The following is a 19,944-nucleotide window of genomic DNA, read 5'->3' as shown; positions in this document are numbered from 1 at the left end:
GGTTCTAAACATTAGTTCTCACAACTCCTAAAACAATCAGTGAGGTAGGTGGTATTGTATTTACAGAGAGAAAACTGACAGTCAGGGATTAAATCATGAATTAAAATATTTACCAGGCACTGAACCAGGCATTGGCAATATAGCAGTAAATATACAAAACTCTCTGCCTTGAGTGGAGTTTATTTGCTAGGGGAACTTGCTTTATATAAAAGCTTGGACAATGTGAGTTCCTCCCTAAATCCATCCCTTCTCAGTGCTGATAAAATTTGAGACTGAAAAGCTGAAGCTCAGACCCTGGTGACTTCTTCAAGGTAAAGGTCACCCTTTGCTGGCAACATCCAACTTTGTGAGTATCTAATCTTCAAATTTGTAGTAAACTGAAAATACTCCCAAGAGACTGATAATATAATAAAATGAATCAAACAGAAATAAGACACTATGGAATTAAAGAAATAAAACAGAGTTAAGAATTTGCCTTCTTTAACAGGCTGGTTATCTATCTTGCATACAAACCTCAAGCTAGTTAAACGGTGAGGCTGTGGTAGAAGTCAGAACACAGAATGGACTTTGGCCTCTTGGTATCTAAGCAGAAGGGGGAAATCTAGGGGAAGAACAAAGCTTCCGAGCACTGTGACAATTCACACAGCAAAGGTATGGACTCCAGCTGCTACACCATTTTCAATTTTATTCCCCTACGTCTGGATTAGAAACTTGAGGAAACACCCATTTCAAACTCGCAAAAAGAAAAGGCAGCAGCTTTAGGGCTGAAATAACCAAATTTGCGTTGGACACTTGCTCTGAAGCACTGAAGCTGCTGGAGGTTGACAGTTCCTCTCACTAAAAAGAAAAAAAAAAAAAAAAACCTGATTCTGACTGACAGCGACCCTATAGGAAAGAGTAGAACCGCCCCATAGGGTTTCCAAGGCTGTAGTCTACAGAAGCAGACTGTCACATCTGTCTCCTGCGGAGCAGCTGGTGGGTTAGAAACGCTGATCTTCCAGTTAGCAGCTGAGCTTTTAACCACTGCACTACCAGGACTAGTACAATTTAATCACTAAATCTCAAGGTCTTCACAGCTATTCCTCAAACAGTGATCTGGGGCATCTTGGGGAAGGTCACAAAGTTTCATTCAAACAAAGCTGAAGATGAACTCAAAAAGTAAAAAGAAGAAACTGGAAAGGGAACAAGAAGTAACTTCATAAATAAACACGTGGCAGAGATAAAACCACTATTACAAAACTTTAAAAAAAAAATTGGTACAGAAGCTGCTTTCTAATTCTGACTAGGCAGAAAATTGCCTTTTAGTCTAATCTGAAGTAACATGCAAGCAATTTCCTCCTCTCCAGTCCTTGGAGAAGGACATCATGCATGGTAGAGGGTCAGAGAAGAAGGAAGACCCTCAACGAGATGGACTGACACAGTGGCTGCAACAATGGGCTCAAGCATAACGATTCTGAGGATGGCGCAGGACCGGGCAGTGTTTTGTTCTGTTGTAAATAGGGTCATGATGAGTCTTGACAGCACCTAACAACCACCACCACACCACAGTGTTATCTACAAAATCTGAGGCAAAAGGCACCAAACTATTTCCAAATGCAACAACTTGCATGCAGGGAGAGACTGACAATGGCTCTCATGTGCCCTGAAATCCATTCAAGCGTGCCTACAGAAGGAAGAACACACATCAGTCAGTACACTAAAAAGCACCTATCTGATATTAGAAACCGTTTTATTGAAACAAGGCAAGCAGTGGGCTAAAAATATTTTAAGGTAAAAGGAGGCTGCAGAAACCCATCTGATTTTTTTTTCCTCTATGAAAGAGGGAGCAGCTCAAATGATGAAGTAAAGACATTCCAAGATTACTATTTATAGTTAAGGCAATTTAAAAAGCAAGGACTTAACGAAAAAGTCTCTACATGGCATTGAAAAAATATTTAGATCTTTGAGATGAATTCAAAGAGCTAAAATTGTCTACCAAAAGTCTGTACAGCGGGGACCTGTTTTCAGCAGGTAAGCCTATTTACAAGTAAGAACCTCTTACTCTTGTAACATTGTCCATTTTTGTTTTAAAAGAATATACAATCCCATCCCTTGCAGAGTTAGTCCATAAGGCCTCTGTGATCCCACGGAAATATGTCCCTATCTCTACTAAAAAACTACTTACCCTGTGCTATAAATACATATACACATCTGCCTCCCCACTAGGGTGTGAGTGCCTTGAGTAAAGGGGTTATGGCTCATTCATTTTGTGTCTACAGAGACGCTTAGTAGGAACTCAATAACGTTTTTGCATGAATGCTAAATGGAAATGATTTTACAACACAGCTACTGTTTATGTTTCAAACATTCCCACCCTCACTGATCTTCAAAATAACACCACCACACTGCTACCAAGTTTACTATGGTTTTCAAAGTACAGTGCTTCTGGACTTTTTAATATAAACAAACATTCTTCATTTGAGTAATGACACATAATTCGCATTCTCCTTGAAATGGAAAGCTTGCTTGAAAGTTACTTCATTCTTTTTCTCTTTTTCAAAAGTGCATCTCGTAGTGCCAGCTGGAAGAAAAAAAAATTTAAACATAACTTTTAGCTATACCCTATTATGCTATTTTGGTTATTCAGAAGTTTATCAAAATGGAACTACTACGTCAACAAATCATCCTGAAAAATTACAAACAGTGATATATTCCTTAACAGATCAAATCTGTATCCAGGCTGGGAACTTCCTCATTGGTTGGAAATACACCAAAAGTTCTTCACTGCTCTTCCCACCCCTTGTGGACAATAGCTCAAAACAGAAGCAGCTACAGAATGCCCAGACTGAACATCACCTGTCTCCAGGCATAGTATCTGGTACTTCTCTGGCTTATACAACTCTTTAATAATTGGGGGTTGTGTGTGGGACACATTGTCTAAATTAAGCCAACAGAAAATAGATTTTTCTTCATGATTAACATCTCTACATTCTACTAAGTATGGGCACATATGGACCTTTTGAAAGTGTTTTTAATGGCATTCAGTATTTGTGCAGATTTGAGATAACTCTTACAACCTGGAACCAAGAAAAATATTCCCCTATTTGCAGATTTTCAAATGGGTTTGTTTAATGCAGTTAATGAACTAAGAAAATTTCTCAATAAATAAGTGCTAACACTTATCCTCTATAATGCCTTCAACATGAAGAAATTAACTTAGATACTGAAATCTTGACAGGTGTTGCTTAAGACAAAAATATTTATTCTAGTTAATATGAGCTCTAGTTTGTAACTTGTTATTTTGTTTTGGAAGTATATAAGAGGAAATGAAATCTAATTCTAATTGAACCAGATCCAAGCTTTAATCCCCTGTAGTCTTTTCTAACTACAGGAGCTGGCTTTCCCATGGTAGAAGTAGAAGGTAAAGATAATCTAGACAAAAAGAAAACTGGGGATCCAGTATTCGGAGTGAACCTATGAAAGCCCTTATAAACTTTTACATTTCCCCAAAGAAAATAAACAGAATATCAAATAAAAGAGTATAAAGAATAAACCCAAATTTAAAAAAAGAAAAAAAAAAGATAACCAAGGTTAATGTACACATCTTCTGCGTATGATGGGTATTATTCCATTAATTTGCAAACACCACTCTTTAATTCCCAGAAATATTTTAAGATTTCTAGCTTTTGTGTTTTAATAAGATGTGTAAAAATAAATTCTATTTTTTGGGTTTTTTTTTTTTTTTGCTTTGTTATAATTAGAGGCATTTTTGGGGTGAAGGCTGCCTAGCTGTAGATCTAAATGTTCAAACTTTTTGGATTTTATGACTTTAAGTTATTGACTCCTTATCTATAGCTCACACCTAAGTCTTGGTATGTCTTTGTAATTATGTGGAATAGCTGGGATACTTAAGGTAGGAAAAAACAAACAAACAAACTACAAAGTTCATTTTAACCTGATTTGCATGGCTAAGAAGGTATTTCTCAAACTCATCTGTCTCAGTTTTCTCATCTATAAAATTGGTTTAAACATAGTACCTGCTCATATTATTGTGTATCAATTAAACAAGCTAATAAATGGAAAGCTCTGGAATAGTCAAGCCACACAGTAAGAAATACATAAATATTAGGTAATATTGTTATGGAGTCCCTGGGTGCTGCAAATGGTTAATGCACTAGGGTGCTAACTGAAAGCTTGGAGGTTCCAGTCCATTCAGAGGCACTGTTACAGATTGAACTGCGTCCCTCAACAATATGTGCTGTAAATCCTAACTTCATACAAAAAAACAAAACCCCGTTGCTGTCAAGTCAATTCTAACTCACGGTGACCCTACGGGACAGAGTAGAACTGCCCCACAGAGTTTCCAAGGGGCACGTGGTGGATTCAAACTGCTGACCTTTTGGTTAGCGGCTGTAGCTCTTAAACACTACGCCACCAGGGTTTCCCCTAACCCCATACCTGTGGTTATAATCCCATTTGGGAATGGGTTTTGTTATGTTAACTGGACAGTACTAGTGTAGTGTGTGTCTTGAGTGAATTTCTTTTGAGATATAAAAGGAGAGCTTAAGCAAGGAAGAGAGGAAGCAGAGATGGGGGAAGATAGATGCCACACCACATGAAGATCACCAGAGAACCAAGGAACAAGCACCTTCCCCCAGAGCTGAGAGAGAGAGAGAGAGCGCCTTGCCCTAGAGCTGGTGCCCTGATTTCAGACTTCTAGCCTCCTAAACTGTGACAAAATAAATGTTTATTAAAGCCACCCACCTGTGGTATTTCTGTTACAGCAGCACTAGATAACTAATACACGTATCTCGAAAGGCCTGACAATCTACTTCCAAAAAATTAGTCACTGGAAACTCTGTGGAGAACAGTTCTACTCTGACACATACCGGGTCAGCTTGCATAGGAATCACTAAAGGCGAACTGGTGATACTGTTATAACCCAAGGTTACATGGATTACATTTTGCTCATTAAACTTTATAACAAAGCATAGGCTACTCTCACAACCATCTCAGTTCCCTTCTTCCTTGAATGTCACTATTTGAACGTACTTTCTCCCTTTTCTTTATCTTTCTAAAGGCTTCCCTGTAATAAGAGCCTTATGTATGTCCACGTTCGCACCAGTTAAGACTCTTTTATTTAAGACAGTTAAATATTACTGAGGAGTAGAGGGAGTATGAAATGTTATATTTCTTTCCCACAGAGTACACGCGATCACACCTGCCCAGACTGCCTCCAGAACTACAGTTTTAGGGATGCTCTATGGTTGTGCTGTCCAATATGGCAGCCACTAGCCACATGTAGCTATCGGGCGTCTGAAATGTGGCTACCTGAACTGAGATGCATAAGTATATACACAATGGATTTCAAAGAATTAAAGAAAAAAAGTAAAATATCTAATAATTTTTTATACTGATTACATGTGAAATGTTAATATTTGGGAGATCTTGGGTTAAATATATTATTAAAATTAATTTCACCTGTTTTCTTTTTACTTTTTAAAATATGGCTACTAGAAATTTTACCATTACAAATGTGGCTTGTATTACATTTCTATTGGACAGTGTTGGTCTAGAGTGAAGGAGAGAATGGAAAAAATCAGGAACCTAGACTTAAATTTTATGATGCAGAGACCCTGAAGAAAACCCAGGGCAAGGAAACATACACAGAAATTCTGATTAATTTCAGATTCCAAACGGCAAGAAAACTGGAGAACAAGTGCATATGTCCAATGAACTGTTAATTTACTTGAATAAAAAATTCCTTAATCTTTAAGAAGTTTTATGACTCAAGAGTTGCTGACAAGGAATAAAGCAGGGCTTTGTCCAAAAATTCTTATTGCATTAATTTTTATATTTCACAGATCAAATGTCAGAGAATTTTAGCATGGGAAGGGACCTTCACGATCATCTAACTTGATTCCCTTTACTGATGAAGAAGATGGACTTCCCTTTGGTCACACAGCTGGATCTCAACTAAGTCAGGTCTGGAATTTACATGTTCTGAATATTTCCTCCTCTCCATGCTCTCCAGTAAATACTCCCCATTGATTCCAAGATGAGGAGCCCTGGTAACACAGTGGTTAAGCATTCGGCTGCTAAGTGAAGGTCAGTGGTTCGAACTAACCAGGTGCTCTGCAGAAGAAAAGATGTAGCAGTCTGCTTCTGTAAAGATTACAGCCTTGGAACCCCTATGGGTCAGTTCTCCTCTGTCCTATAGGGCCGCTATGAGTCGGAATCAACTCAATGGCAACAGGGAATCCCAAGACACCCATATAATACAAAGTCTTCCGAAGACATGATTCCATCTCAAATGTAAAGCAGTCTTAGAATTCCAGCCACTCAAACTTCAAACTGAACTCACCTGCTTTTCTCTGAAGGAACGTTTATTTTTTGACCGGACATTCTGGCTATACCGCATCATCATAAAGTTCTTCTGTTTTTTCTTCTCTTTATTTGTGGAACTTGAAAATGGATTCATTTTGGTTTTCTTCCTCACAAATTCTTTTCGGTCTGTCTTTCCAGCCTATCAACACAAAAAGACAAAAGAGTGGTATTTTTTCTTAAACAACACACCTTGGAGAGCTGTCTAATCAACGTATCAGTCTACTCTGTGCCAGACACTTTACTTGATGCCAAGGACACAAAGAGGGATAGAACATAGTCCTTGTTCCCCAGCAATTCAGTACTATACCAGGCAGAAATGACTATGATGTATTATAATGGAGCCAGGAGAGGTCAGTGTAAGAAAAGGTCATAATTCAGCCTGGTAAGGCAAGGTCAGATGAGCTTCCCAGAGAGGGGCACACGTGAGCCATTTTTACAGGATGAAGGTGTTCGTGGTGGGGGAAACAAGGGGAAATGTAGAGCATTCCAGGAAGCAGGGACAGTATACGCAAAGGTGTGGAGAAGAAAAAGCATGGGGTTTTAAACATATCTAAACAGTATCAGTACACAAGGGTGTTGTGAAGCCAGTATGGGGTGGTGTCTAAGACAAGTAAAGAAACACAAAATGAAGCTGGGAATGCAGGCAGCACATGATTATAAACAGCCACAGCATTTGCCAGAAGTAGATTCCAACTGACTGTTTAGCTTTTCAGTGATGAAGGTAAACATTCTCGTTTTTCTATTAGCTTTGATAAATATACACCTACTCCTCACTTAAGGACAATCTCGTTATCTGATCTTTCGCATTTATTACAATGGTAAAAAATCTACTATCTATTTTGCACATTAATGCCATATATCTGGCAGTAACAAACTCTGAGGTGCAAGGCGAGAGTAATGCCGGCTATGATGGTTAAGGTTATGTGTCAACTTGGCTGGGCCATGATTCTCAGTGTCTGGCAGTTATGTAATGATGTAGTCATCCTTCATTTTGTAATCTGATAGGGTCATCCTCCATTTTCACATAACACTGATTTTCACATAATGACCTGGTCTTTGGAACCTAACCATGTTGATAAGTGAGGAGTGGGTGGGTGTACAAGGCTGCCCTCATACCATGAACACTTAATACTGCCTTTTTGTCCTCTATATCTTGTTTGGGTGGTGATTACCTGGGCAAATACAGTTGTCAAAACTCATCTAAATGAACACCTAATATCTGTGTGTTATATTGTTTATTATAATGATCTTATATTATTATAACATTTGTAACATAATCATACTATATACTAATACGATCATACCTTGGTTAAAAGATTTTTTTGTTTTAAATAATGCCATTCTCTGCTGTACAAATTCTGCGTCATTTTTCATCTTATTTGCTTTCTTCTTAAAAAACCAGAGAACGATACACCTCACTCACCATTGCAGTTGCTAGTCTTGTCTCCTTGTCAGACTTTGGCTTTTTATGAAGGTGTTCAATATCTCGAAGTGAAAGTAACTCACCCCTGGGGTTGAGGAAAAAAATATAATATGAAACAGTTATGGAACTTCCTTCCCCAATATTTTCATTACCATGAGAGCAGAGGGAAGACCTGATGTATGTGCCATTTACCTGGGCTCCTCATCACTGTCTATTTCAATATATTTCCTCTTTTCTGCTTTCCCGGGGGCAGCACTGAGTTCTTTCCTCAGCTGGGCCATGCGGATTTTCTGAAAGTCTTCCTGAGTTAAAACCCGACTAGTGCTGATGGCTGCAGCTTTGGCTTTCCGCTCCTCCACTGGCATGCTGTTTAGCTTCTTGGACTTTAAAGCACAAAAACAAAGGCTTAAGTGGCTACTAGCTCAACTGAGAGCTTAGTCAAATTCTACACTCTAGAAGGACAGCACACACTACAGGGGAAGTCAGCACAACTGAATGAAACCAAACCTAAGAAGTATCCTGAATACAACCAAACACTTCGAGGGACAGAGTAGCAGGGGCAGAGGTCTGGGGACCATGCTTTCAGGGGACATCTAGGTCAACTGGCATAACAAAGTTTATTAAGAAAATGTTCTGCATTCCACTTTGGTGAGTGGTGTCTGCGGTCTTAAAAGCTAGCAAGCAGCCATCTAAGATGCATCAATCAGTCCCATCACACCTGGAGTAAAGGAGAATGAAGAACACCAAAGTCACAAGGAAAGCATTAGCCCAAGACACAGAAACGGCCACATAAACCGGAGACTGCAACAGCCTGAGACCAGAACTAGATGGTGCCCGGCTACCACCAATGACCACCCTAACAGAGAACACAACAGAGAGTCCCTGTTGGAGCAGGAGAAAAGTGGGGTGCAGAACTCAAATTCCAGTAAAAAGACTAGACTTAATGGTCTGACAGAGACTGGAGGAACCCCAGAAAGCATGGCCCCCGGACTCTCTGTCAAGCCAGCACTAAAACCATACCCGAGGCCAACTCTTCAGACAAAGATTAGACTGGACTATGGGACATAAAATGATACTCTTGAAGAGTGGGCTTTTTAGTTCAGGTAGATTCATGAGACTAAACAGGCAGCTCCTGTCCGGAGGTGAGATGAGAAGGCAGAGAGGGTCAGGGGCTGGCTGAATGGACATGGGAAATCAGGGTGGAAAGGAGGAACGTGCTGTCACAGTATAGGGAGAGCAATTAGGGTTACATAACAATGTATGTATAAATTTTTTAATGAGAGACTAACTTGAATTGTAAACTTTCACCTAAAGTACAACAATAAAATAAAATAAAGGAAAAAATGGGGAAAAAAAAAAAAATTCTACCCTCTATAAGGCCCAGCAAAAATGAAGGCTTAGTAAACATCAGAGTGGTGCATTTATAAAATGAAATGTTGAAACTTACAATCTCTTGCTGCTCTTCATCGGAAGAGTGGTGCACGTCAACCCATTCACCATCGGCATCCTCCTCCTCACTGAGACTAGCACTTTCCCACCCATCTGTGTGAAAAAGAGCATGTTATTACTATCACTTTCTGTTGGGTACTCACAGTATGTTGAGAAAAATCAAGCAACAGAAAAGTAAGCCAATGAACCTCGAATAAACTTCTACTGATCAATAATTAAGCAACATCAATTTAATTAACTTAAGGAATGGGGAATAAGCACTGACAAAGTACCTACCAGATGCCAAAATCTTACAGTTTCTCTTAACTCTCACGACTCAACGGAAGAGGAAACAGACTCTCAGAATTAAGCAAACTGTCCTGAGCCACACCGCTAGGATATGCAGCCTACATCAAAATCATGAAAATCACTTCTGACTCCAGAGTCACTGTTCTTTCCAACAAACCAACAAGATCCACCAAATCTGCACTTGTACATTTAATGGTCACACAGCAAGTATTCAACTCGTGTAATCATGTTTATACATTTTCTGTATAAGAAGCCAGTTGGAAACAGTCATTCTGAGTTGATTTTTACATGAAAGAACTTTACAGAAAGTCTCAATAAAAATGTATTAGTGTTCTTAATGGAGCCATGAAAGTAAGCCTTTCTAAATCACAGATAATTACAATCCCTCAGTGGTTTCCCATGATCACATACACAACCCCTCACAATAAGACCACCAACTTATATCTAGTCATCCCACCTTGTAAACTACATTCTAATAGTTCCCTAAATACTTCAAGACTTTGCTCACATTTTGCCTGGAAAGTCTCCACTAGTCTACCATTCTTTGCCAAATGCCTGCCTCATCATTCAAGATATAGTTCATGGCTCACCATCTCTCTGAAGACTTTTTTGAACCTGACTTCCCTCCTGAGCTTATGCCACAAATCCAATCATATATCCTGCAAGCAATTTATCACTCACTTGTTTATGAAAGGTCCTCAAGGGCAGGGACCATATCATTAATCTTTCTATTGAGTGTGGCTGGCACACAGCTAATGCTTAAGAAAGTTATGTTGAAATAATGAATGAATGACTAGAAATAAGACAGGACTCTGACAAATACTGCTAACCTGAAATCAGAATGGCATTCCTCAAGCATTTTTCAATAGGAAGAATTTGGGATGACTGCTCCTAGGACCAACTCTCACCATTTTTCAGGCAACAAAAACAAAATCGTTATCTTTCCCAAGCGCCAAAGAGCATGCCTTTGGTTAGATGCATCAACACCAAAGGACATAAAAGGTATCTCCTACACTTGAAGGTAAGCACCATAAGAGTCGGAATCATGCCCATCTGATCCCCAATTTATAACGCTGCTAGGCATGTAGTCATTGTTCAGTAAATATTAACTGAGTGAATGATTTTTCAAACAGCATCAAGATTTAAAGGTCAATAGAAATACAGGAGTGACTTTGTCCTGAGAAACAGTGCAATAAAAATGAACCTTCATCATTTTCAGCATTCTCTTCCTCTTTCTCAGCTTCCAGAACTTCTGCTCCTGGAATATAATCTTTAGCATCTAATTCTCCATATTCTTGTACTCTTGCTTCTAATGAGGCCTCTGTAGGCTTACCCTAAAGGAAAGAAAATTGTTTATATCAAGATGCTTAGACTGCAAAACATTAATCATGAAAAGGAATTCTCTAGGATTATGAATTGAGAAGGGAGAATCATAAAAAAAATGGAGGAAATTAAATGACAAAAACCCACTTACCTCTTAGATCAAAGTAAATTCCCACAGCCACAACTCTGCTACCCCAATTTCTACTTCTCTTCTGAAATTAGCCATTATCAGAGAATAATTGCTCCATTTTTGTTCGTGTGTGTGTGTGTGTGTGTGTGTTTTAGGTGAAAGTTTACCGTGCAAATTAGTTTCTCATTCAAAAATTTATACAGAAATTGTTCGGTGACATTGGTTGCAATCCCTGCAACGTGCCCTCTCCTGGGTTCCCCGTGTCTATTCGTCCAGTTTTCCTGTTTCTTTCTGCTTTCTTGTCTTTGCTTTTGGGTAGGTGTTGCCCATTTGGTCTCATATACTTGATTGAACGAGAAGCAAGTTCCTCACGTGTGTTAGTGTTTGTTTTAAACAGGCTTGTCTAATCTCTGGCTGAAAGGTGGACTTTGAGAGTGGCTTCAGTTCTGAGTTAGCAGGGTGTCCAGGGGCCATAGTCTTAGGGGTTCCTCCAGTCTCTGTAAGACCAGTTAAGTCTGATCTTTTTGTGTGTGTGTGTGTGTGAATTTGAATTTTGTTCCACATTTTTCTCCCACTCTGTCCAGGACGCTCTATTGTGATCCCTGTCAGAGCGGTTGGTGGTGGTAGCCGGGTACCATCTAGTTCTTCTGGGCTCAGGCTAGTGGAATGTCTTGGCCATCTAGTGCTGCTCTAACAGAAATACCATGAGTGAATGGCTTTAACAAAGAGAAATTTATTTTCTCACAGTCTAGTAGGCTAGAAGTCCAAATTCAGGGTGTCAGCTCCAAGGGAAGGCTTTCTCTGTCGGTTCTGGAGGAAGGTCCCCGTCATCAGTCTTCCCTTTGTCTGGGAGCATCTCTGTGCAGGAACCTCAGGTCCAAAGGATGTGCTCTACTCCCAGCACTGCTTTCTTGGTGGTATGAGGTCCCCAACTCTCTGCTTGCTTCCTTTTCATCTTTTTTTTAAGATAAAAGGTGGTGCAGGCTGTACCCCAAGGAAATTCCCTTTACATTGGATCAGGGATGTGACCTTAGTAAGGGTGTTACAATCCCACCCTAATCCTCTTTAACATAAAATTACAATCATAAAATGGAGGACAACCACACAATACTCGGAATCATGGCACAGCCACATTGATACATACATTTTTTGGGGGGACTTAATTCAATCCATGACACAGAGGCTGTGGTTCATGTGGTCCATTAGTCCTTTAGACTATTATTTTCCTTGCAAATTTGGTTTTTTTCATTTTCTTTTGCTCCAGACAGGATGGGACCAATAGATGTATCTTAGATGGCTACTCACAAGCTTTTAAGACCCCGACACTACTCACCAAAGTAGGATGTAGAACATTTTCTCTATGAACTATGTCAATTGACCTAGATGTCCCCCAAGACTATAGTCTCCAACACTCAGCCCCAACAACTCAGTCCCTCAAGGTGTTCGTGTCTAGGAAGCTTCTATGACTTTGCCTTGGTCAAGCTGTGCTGACTTCCACTATATTGTGCATTGTCTTTCCCTTCACCAAAGTTAACACTCTGATAGTCTACTACCTAGTTAGTGATTTCCCCTCATTGCTCTGATTTTTAAGTCTCCATATCACCATCTCTCTATTGTATATACGTTGCTCCTTCCTCCCAACTAGACCTGGTCAACACTGTCATCAGCTACTGACTGATTCTAATCTCTTAACAATTGACAAAAGCTTTCAACAGGACTACAAGTCTCAGTCATCATTAACAGGCACATGCCAACTGTCATGGATTGAATTGTGTCCCCCAAAAATATGCATCAGTTTGGCTGGGCAATGATTCCCAGTATTGTGTGGTTGTCCTCCATTTTGTGATTGTAATTTTACGTTAAAGAGGATTAGGGTGGGATTGTGTAACACTGTTACTAAGGTGCGATGTAAAAGGAGTTTCCCTAGGGTGTGGCCTGCAAAGGGAAGCAAGCAGAGAGTTCCTGTGTGAAGAAGCTCTTAGTCCAGGGGAAGATTGGTAACAAGGACCTTCCCCCAGAACTGACAGACAGAGAAAGCCTTCCCCTGGAGCTGATGCCCTGAATTTGGACTTTTAGCCTACTAGACTGTGAGGAAATAAACTTCTCTTTGTTAAAGCCATCTATTTGTGGTATCTGTTAAAGCAGCACTAGATGACTAGGACACCAACTACAACTGACACAGTGGTTAGGAGCTTGGCTGCTAACCAAAAGGTCGGCAGTTCGAATCTACCAGCCACTCCTTGGATACCCTAAAGGGCAGTTCTACTCTGTTCTATAGGGTCGCTATGAGTCAGAATTGACTCGATGGCAACAAGTTTAGGTTTGGTTTTTTTTTTGCCAACTACAAAATATTTAAGGCAGAGGTATTATACCAATCAGTTGTCTTCTGAGTTCAAAGAATAAACTTGTGTGCATCACTGGCACTCATAACGGAAGCACCACAACTATTAAAATTCAAATCGCAGGAAATTACTCTTACCTCCTAAGACCACAACCTGTAGATCAACAAGCATACTTCACTTACCCGGAACTTCTTGTGCAACATCTGAGGATTCAGCGTTCGGAAGAGCTGAATCAAAGTTTTAGCAGACATCATCACATCTGTAAAATAACACAATGAATTAGAAACTCCAGAGCAAAGACCATACCAAGGCAAAAATGGGCCTCTTTGGAATACAGAAAGTAACATGCAACTTACTCTTATCTTTGTGCGTTTTATACTGGGCCAGGTCTTGGAGAAGTTCTTCAGTCATGGCCAGAGGACATCGAGCTGTTATCTCTTTTATAGCATTGATACTGGAAAAGGAAAATGAAGTAAGAAAAGGAAAATGAATTAAAAAAAAAAATCTAGCAATTTCATGTGGTTCAACCTAAAAAGGTTTCCTAAAAGGACTAAATCCAAAGGAACACGAGATGGGTTTAATATGGCTTATGTCTCTAAAACTGCAACAGGGTAGAGAATGCATATGTGTGGGGGTGGGGAGCCTTAGAGGGCTTTTATTCCAGACAGTTCACTGCCATTTAGTGCCCAGGACACTAAACTGTGGCAGCATTTACTCTCCATTTCTAAGAGAGAAAGGATCAGGTCAAATAAGAAAGGTTAAAGGTCTTTAGGGCTGTTATGTCAACATTATTATTCAAGGGAGGGGAAAAAAAGCAACTGTTCAGCACTTTACTTAGTTATCCGGACAGCTCAGACAAATCTGAAACCAGTGCTCACACTTGTTACTTTTGAATTAATATAAAGGGCTGCTGAACCAACTTAGTATTAAAAAGTGATTCAACAACAAATCAATTTTTCAGTGGGCGATATGAATTCAGGGTAGCAGATAGGAGAAAAACATCTAGATTGCCAAACAATCATTCACTTGAAAGAGTAAAGCTAGTAAAAAGACAAAGTATCATTTCTCCTGCTCCTTCTTCAAAATTCTGACCAATAAAACAAAAATACCAAGCCTCCTGAGGCGATGGTAGCATATTTTAAATTACTGCTTTTCTAGGGGCCACACTGCCAGGTGAAAATCTCACATCTCGGTAAGTGAGCTCTACTTAAAGCAAACCTAGTGCATTAAAAAAAACAACACATCCACCATTTCCAACCACGTTCTACATACCCTACTGTCATAACTTCGCCAGAGTTCTTGTCAGTAACAAAATTGTTGGCCACAGTCACGAGCAATGACTGGATAATCTGAATTGGGGATAAAAGAAATGAGTGCTGATAAAATGTCCGTACCTGTTCAAATATTTGAGTACGTATTATTTGACAAAATATTTGAGTATATATTATTTGACAATATATTACTCACAGAGGATAAACAGCCCCCAACCTTCAGTTTGGGAGTTGGAAGGAATCATAACTGAGAAAGACAGATGAAAAACACTCCACTGAGGACTCAGTCTTCTTGGCTATCCTCAGACTAAATTTTACTCCCATTTGACATTATTTTTCAATATGGACTTAAAAAAAAAAAAAATGCTTTCACTAGGATAACCCAATACTGTATTAATCAAAGAAAGGAATACTTGGCTTTGAGAAATAATTACTGTAAACTTACTACTCTTGACTTCCCTTGGTCATAAAATTTGCTTATTAAACAAAATCAGAACTCTCAACAAGTTGTCCAAAGCAAACCTTACTTTCTATGGGCTATACAACTGAACTTCTATATATATCTCCTTAAGAGTTAATTCATTTCTATTCACTTAAAAAAAAAAAAAAGGAGAATAATCTCTGTGGGAAAAGTCACCTTGATGTACCTAATGGTGGCATTGTTATTCAGGTACTAGATCCAGAAATAAGGTTTAAGGATGCTCACCTCTGGGGGTACCAGGTGATGAGATGCTTGTGCGGCAAACAGAAGGATCTTTGTTACTTCTGGAAATGTAAGGGAACAGAAAGGTCAAAGTCAGTTTCTCACTCTGCCTCTTAGGACTACAGCAAACATGGCAAGCACATTCCCGCCTCAATGTTATTGCTGCTTACTCCATCTGTAACACCTAACTCCCAGATACCTGTGTGGCTCACCCTCTCACCTCCTTCAGGTCTCTGCTCAATTGTCGCCCTATCAGAAAGGTCTTTCCTGGCCACACAATCTAAAACAAAACCTGCCCCAGCACTCCTTATGACTCCTTATTACACTCCCTATCACTCCCTTACCCTGCTTCCTTTTTCTTCAAAACACTTCTTTTACCTGGACATATATACACAGCTCTCTCTGTATTCTCTCTAGAATGCAAGCTCTGTGAGGGTAAGGACATTTAGGTTCACTGTGGAATTCCTAGTGTCTAAAGCAATGATCAACACAGAAAGCACTATGTATCTGTCGAATGAATAAATACAAATGTATATATACGTACACTCTCCCTTCAAAGAGAGTATAGCGTATATAAAAAACAAGGCCTTTGGCAAAAGAAAGAAATGAGGGTTTGCCATTTATTTGCTGAGTGATCTTGGTCTTTTTCTTTTCTTTCTATACCTCACAGGACTGATGTGAGGACTAGATGAGGTGATGTATGTCAAGCACCTCACACAGTGCTTGGCTCATGTTAGATATTCACTAAACATTAGTTTCCTCCCTACCTTGGTTCAAGTTCAAAGGCAAAAACAACCATCTCTTCTTTCCTGCTTGTATGTTGTTCTTAATTGAGAACATACATGAGGGCAATGAGAACAGTAAGATAAAATCCTGATACCTGTTAGAAAGTTACAGTAAAACTTTTTAAGAATTTTCTGAGTATTTATGGCATTACAAAAGGACTTGATTTGAGGAACCAATTTATTTGTTATTTTCTTTTAAACAACTAACCAATGGCAGACACTAGAAAGAGAACATAACATCTTCTCTCCCTTTCTCTGATACAGAAAGCATGTCAGTCCTAACTCTGTCTTTAGTGATTCCAGAACAAGAGACACTGGATAGTTATTTGAACACCAAGACCACCAAAGGAATGTGGCAAAGTGTGGCTTACCTCTTTGGTGGGGCTGCAGAAACCTTTGAACAAAGGGATAGAAGTTAAAGAGGAAAAGCTGTGGAGAGAATAATACACTGCTTTTAACATTTATGTACTTGTAGCTATGGGAATTTCATTTCTCCACAATGCAATTAATATCACCCAGCTTAACTAACTGGGAATCATTTTGTGTTTTCTCCACCAGCAATTTTGCCCAGGATGATTCAATATGCTGTATTAACCAAGGAAAGGAATTCTCTCTCAAGTGAGACCATGCTGCCTGTACCCATGATATAAAAAAGAAAGTATAAACAGAATAAACTAGGGGGAAGAGAGGCAACCAAAGTGTAATATTCTCCTACTTCTAAAATTGGTATGTCTGCAGAACTGAATTTTTTGTGTTCAAAGACAGAGGGGATTATAGAATAGAACAGCGCTGATATTAAGGCTTGAGAGCAAGAGACAAAATAGTAATTCAGATCTGAATAGTATGGAGTGATGCTCACAATCATGAAAAAGGCCACAGTCCTGGTTTTGTTACTACCTACAGTCCAACCAAATCAGGGGAACTACTCTCCGCTCCATATTTTAGACAGAAAACACTACTGCACTGGAGTCTACCTAGGTAAAGGTGACAAGGGTCCACCAGTCAAGGAACTGGCAATGTTTAACTTCCAGAAGAGAAACTTTAGAGAAGGCTGGTGTTTTTCAAGGGTTGTCATGTGGGAATAAATTATTCTCTTTTAACCACAGAGCAAAACTAGGATGGGCCATTGAGAAGTAACAATGAAGGCTATGGTTCAATATAAAGATGTTCATTTGTGGTCAGCTGTGAAACTCCAGTATCATTTCCATCAAACTAAGCTTAAACTGCAAATCAATTTTGCTTTCCTATCATGCTCAGATTCAGGTCTGAGATGAAATTACTGTACAAACGAAACAAGAACTGACCTAGTGATCCTACTTTGGGAGTACAGGTTTTTTCTTCGAGAAAGGGAATAAGTGCTTTCACTCATGCGTGCTTTTACTTTTAACTTCGCGTATGTTTATATTATTTGATTTTCAATAAACAAGCCTGTTTTACTTATTTATTTTAAAAAATTTTAAAGGAATGTGACGCATTTCATGATGTTCAAAGTAGTACCAATCACAAGAGCAAAGTGACAGGAAGCACTTTCAATGGTCATGTTTTTATGACCTAAATTTTTGTGTGATGCTCTTAGATGTATGCACATATACATCACACACACACACACCCTATACACTACTAAGGAACTCTTGCCATCTAGTTTAATATAAAACAAATGACAGAAAATTCAGCTTTGCAGACATGACAATTTCCAGCTAGAGAGATCTAGAAGTCAGGAAAGCCATGAAGGGTTAAACAAACTGTGAAATGTAACGTTGCTGTGTGCCGTGGAGTTGATTTCAACTCACAGCAACTCATGACAGGCTAGAACTGCCCCCTAGAGTTTCCTAGGCTTTCACCAGGTTTTTTCTCCAGTGGAGTGGCTGGTGGGTTCAAACTGCTGACCTACTGGTTAGCAGCCGAGCGTTTAACTACTGCGCCACCAGGGCTACTTGTGAAACGTTAGTAATAGTTAATGGAAATATGTGCGTTATGCTAGTTCAGAAAAATGTATATATGAAACAAAGTTAAATAAAATAAAAATATTTACTTATTGGAAAGAAAGTGATAAAAGTTACTTTTAGGGTGAGAGATTTTATTTTTCTGTAAACTCTATGGATTTAAAAGGTTGAGGGGTAAAATTAAGCCACTGCTCTACCTAATGACTTTCCTTTTACCAAAGATAATTCTACTTCTAATACTCATCAAGAGAATATAATGTAACTCAAACCTCGTGAATTCCCACCAATCTGGAGATAAGGTTCATGAGCATCATCTTCACTTCAAATCTCTCCTTAGAGCTCTCTAGTTGCTTTAGTAGTTTCTCTGCAAAATCTGTAAGGAAAGTATCAAAGAAGTACACTGTGGGTCCATGGTCTGTACACCATTATGTTACCTAACAGGTGTAGGGAAAGATGTAGTTCATATAGTGACTCTGGTATGGCTGTGCCTGAAATCACTGTGCTGAACCAGGGCAGTAAAAACAGCTACATGACAGAAGATGAAAAGATTCACACACCAGTAAATATACTTTCAATGGTGCCCAAACGTAAGTCTTAAGAATTCTCAATATTAACATCTAGAATGATTGTTGATAAGTGCTCCACTTAAGCAGTTCTCTAAAGCCTCAGGAGCTTGTTAGAAATACAGAATCTCAGGCCCCATTCCAGATCTACAGTATCAGAATTTATACTTTAATAAGATACCAGGTGATTTGTATGGGCATTAAAATTTAACACTGATCTAGAGCAAGAGTGAGCAAGCTTTACTGTACATCAGAGTACAGAGAGCTTTTTAAAATCCTAATAATCAGCCACATCTCATACCAACTAAATTAGAATCTTTGGGGATAACAGGACCCAAACATCAGCATATTTTTATAAATCACTCAGGCGATTCCAATGTGCAGCCTAGTTTGAGAACTAGTATTATACAACAGGGTTTTTGGTTTCCACAGAACAATTAAAAAAAAAAAAAAAGACCAACAAAAGATTGTCAACTTTTTCACTGGTCAAGTAAAATGTCCTACCACTATTGTGTTGTTATAAACATGAATGTCAGATAGAGATGTTCGTCCATATTTTTCTTATTTTGCTGTGGACTAGGAGTCACTGCTTTAGAACACAATTCTCTAGGCTGCAACCAAGTATTAACAAGTAAGCTTTTACTGATTACCTACTATGTGCCAGGGGTGTTACATTCTTTGGCAAAAATGAAGGTAGGAAACTAAATAGTCAGACATGGCCAGCAAGAAACTTAAAAAGTCATAATCATAGTACCTTGGGGATCATGAATCAAGTGAATAGCTGAAAAGTTAAACACCTCTGGTTTTTTCTTCTTCTTATGTTTCTGAAAGGAAAGGAAGAACATTTACATTCTAAATTACAGTGATGATTCCCCAAGGGATTATCAAAGGTGTGCTAAAGGCCGTTCTGAAGTCCACCACACTATTCAAAAAGGAAAACAAATCTTGTTCCAAAAACCTTCCTTTGAATTGGAAAAACTAAAGGTGGTTTTCGTCTTTTAAGCTTGAATCTTGAGAATGTTCCAACTATTAGCACCTGTGAGACTTAAACGGATATGAAAACATACATTAAAAAAAAAAGCACACGGGCCAAGTTAAAGATTTTCAGAATAATCATTATAAAATACCAAATATACTTCATTTATGTACTCTTCTGAGGAGACACGTCTGGCAAAGATATACTAATACAGGCCATCTTGATCAGAACAAGTAAAATGTAAATTAAATCAAATTAATTTATTCAAGTCACAGATTTTGCTAGAGCTGAATAAGTTTATTCACCTGAAATATTAATCACACATTTCTAAGCTTTCAAAAATGCTATTTCAAATTTTTAAAAGCTCCTGCTAATAACCACA

The 19,944-nt window shown here is 38.9% G+C and overlaps 1 protein-coding gene across 4 annotated transcripts in view; it reads right to left on the bottom strand.

Moving 5' to 3' along the window:
- Positions 1-1,712: 1,712 nt before the first annotated feature.
- SDAD1 (SDA1 domain containing 1) overlaps positions 1,713-19,944 on the bottom strand; it is a 33,816-nt gene continuing 15,584 nt past the window's right edge. For all 4 annotated transcript variants that reach the window (XM_004383133.3, XM_023737631.1, XM_023737634.1 and 1 more), the window contains 13 exons: positions 19,341-19,410; positions 18,293-18,396; positions 16,452-16,509; positions 15,299-15,357; positions 14,594-14,670; positions 13,678-13,775; positions 13,504-13,580; positions 10,731-10,860; positions 9,237-9,331; positions 7,982-8,172; positions 7,790-7,874; positions 6,344-6,505; positions 1,713-2,560 (listed from right to left, as the gene is read on the bottom strand). In XM_004383133.3, coding sequence (XP_004383190.1) covers positions 2,513-2,560; positions 6,344-6,505; positions 7,790-7,874; positions 7,982-8,172; positions 9,237-9,331; positions 10,731-10,860; positions 13,504-13,580; positions 13,678-13,775; positions 14,594-14,670; positions 15,299-15,357; positions 16,452-16,509; positions 18,293-18,396; positions 19,341-19,410 — 1,254 coding nt within the window. In that variant the 3' untranslated portion in view covers positions 1,713-2,512. The remainder of the gene's footprint in view (positions 2,561-6,343; positions 6,506-7,789; positions 7,875-7,981; positions 8,173-9,236; positions 9,332-10,730; positions 10,861-13,503; positions 13,581-13,677; positions 13,776-14,593; positions 14,671-15,298; positions 15,358-16,451; positions 16,510-18,292; positions 18,397-19,340; positions 19,411-19,944) is intronic.

Source organism: Trichechus manatus, unplaced genomic scaffold (genome assembly GCF_000243295.1).
Source record: "Trichechus manatus latirostris isolate Lorelei unplaced genomic scaffold, TriManLat1.0 scaffold00105, whole genome shotgun sequence".
Taxonomy (NCBI): Eukaryota; Metazoa; Chordata; class Mammalia; order Sirenia; family Trichechidae; genus Trichechus; species Trichechus manatus.
Note: the sequence above shows the minus strand (reverse complement) of the source record. Positions and strands in the feature narration are given on the sequence as shown.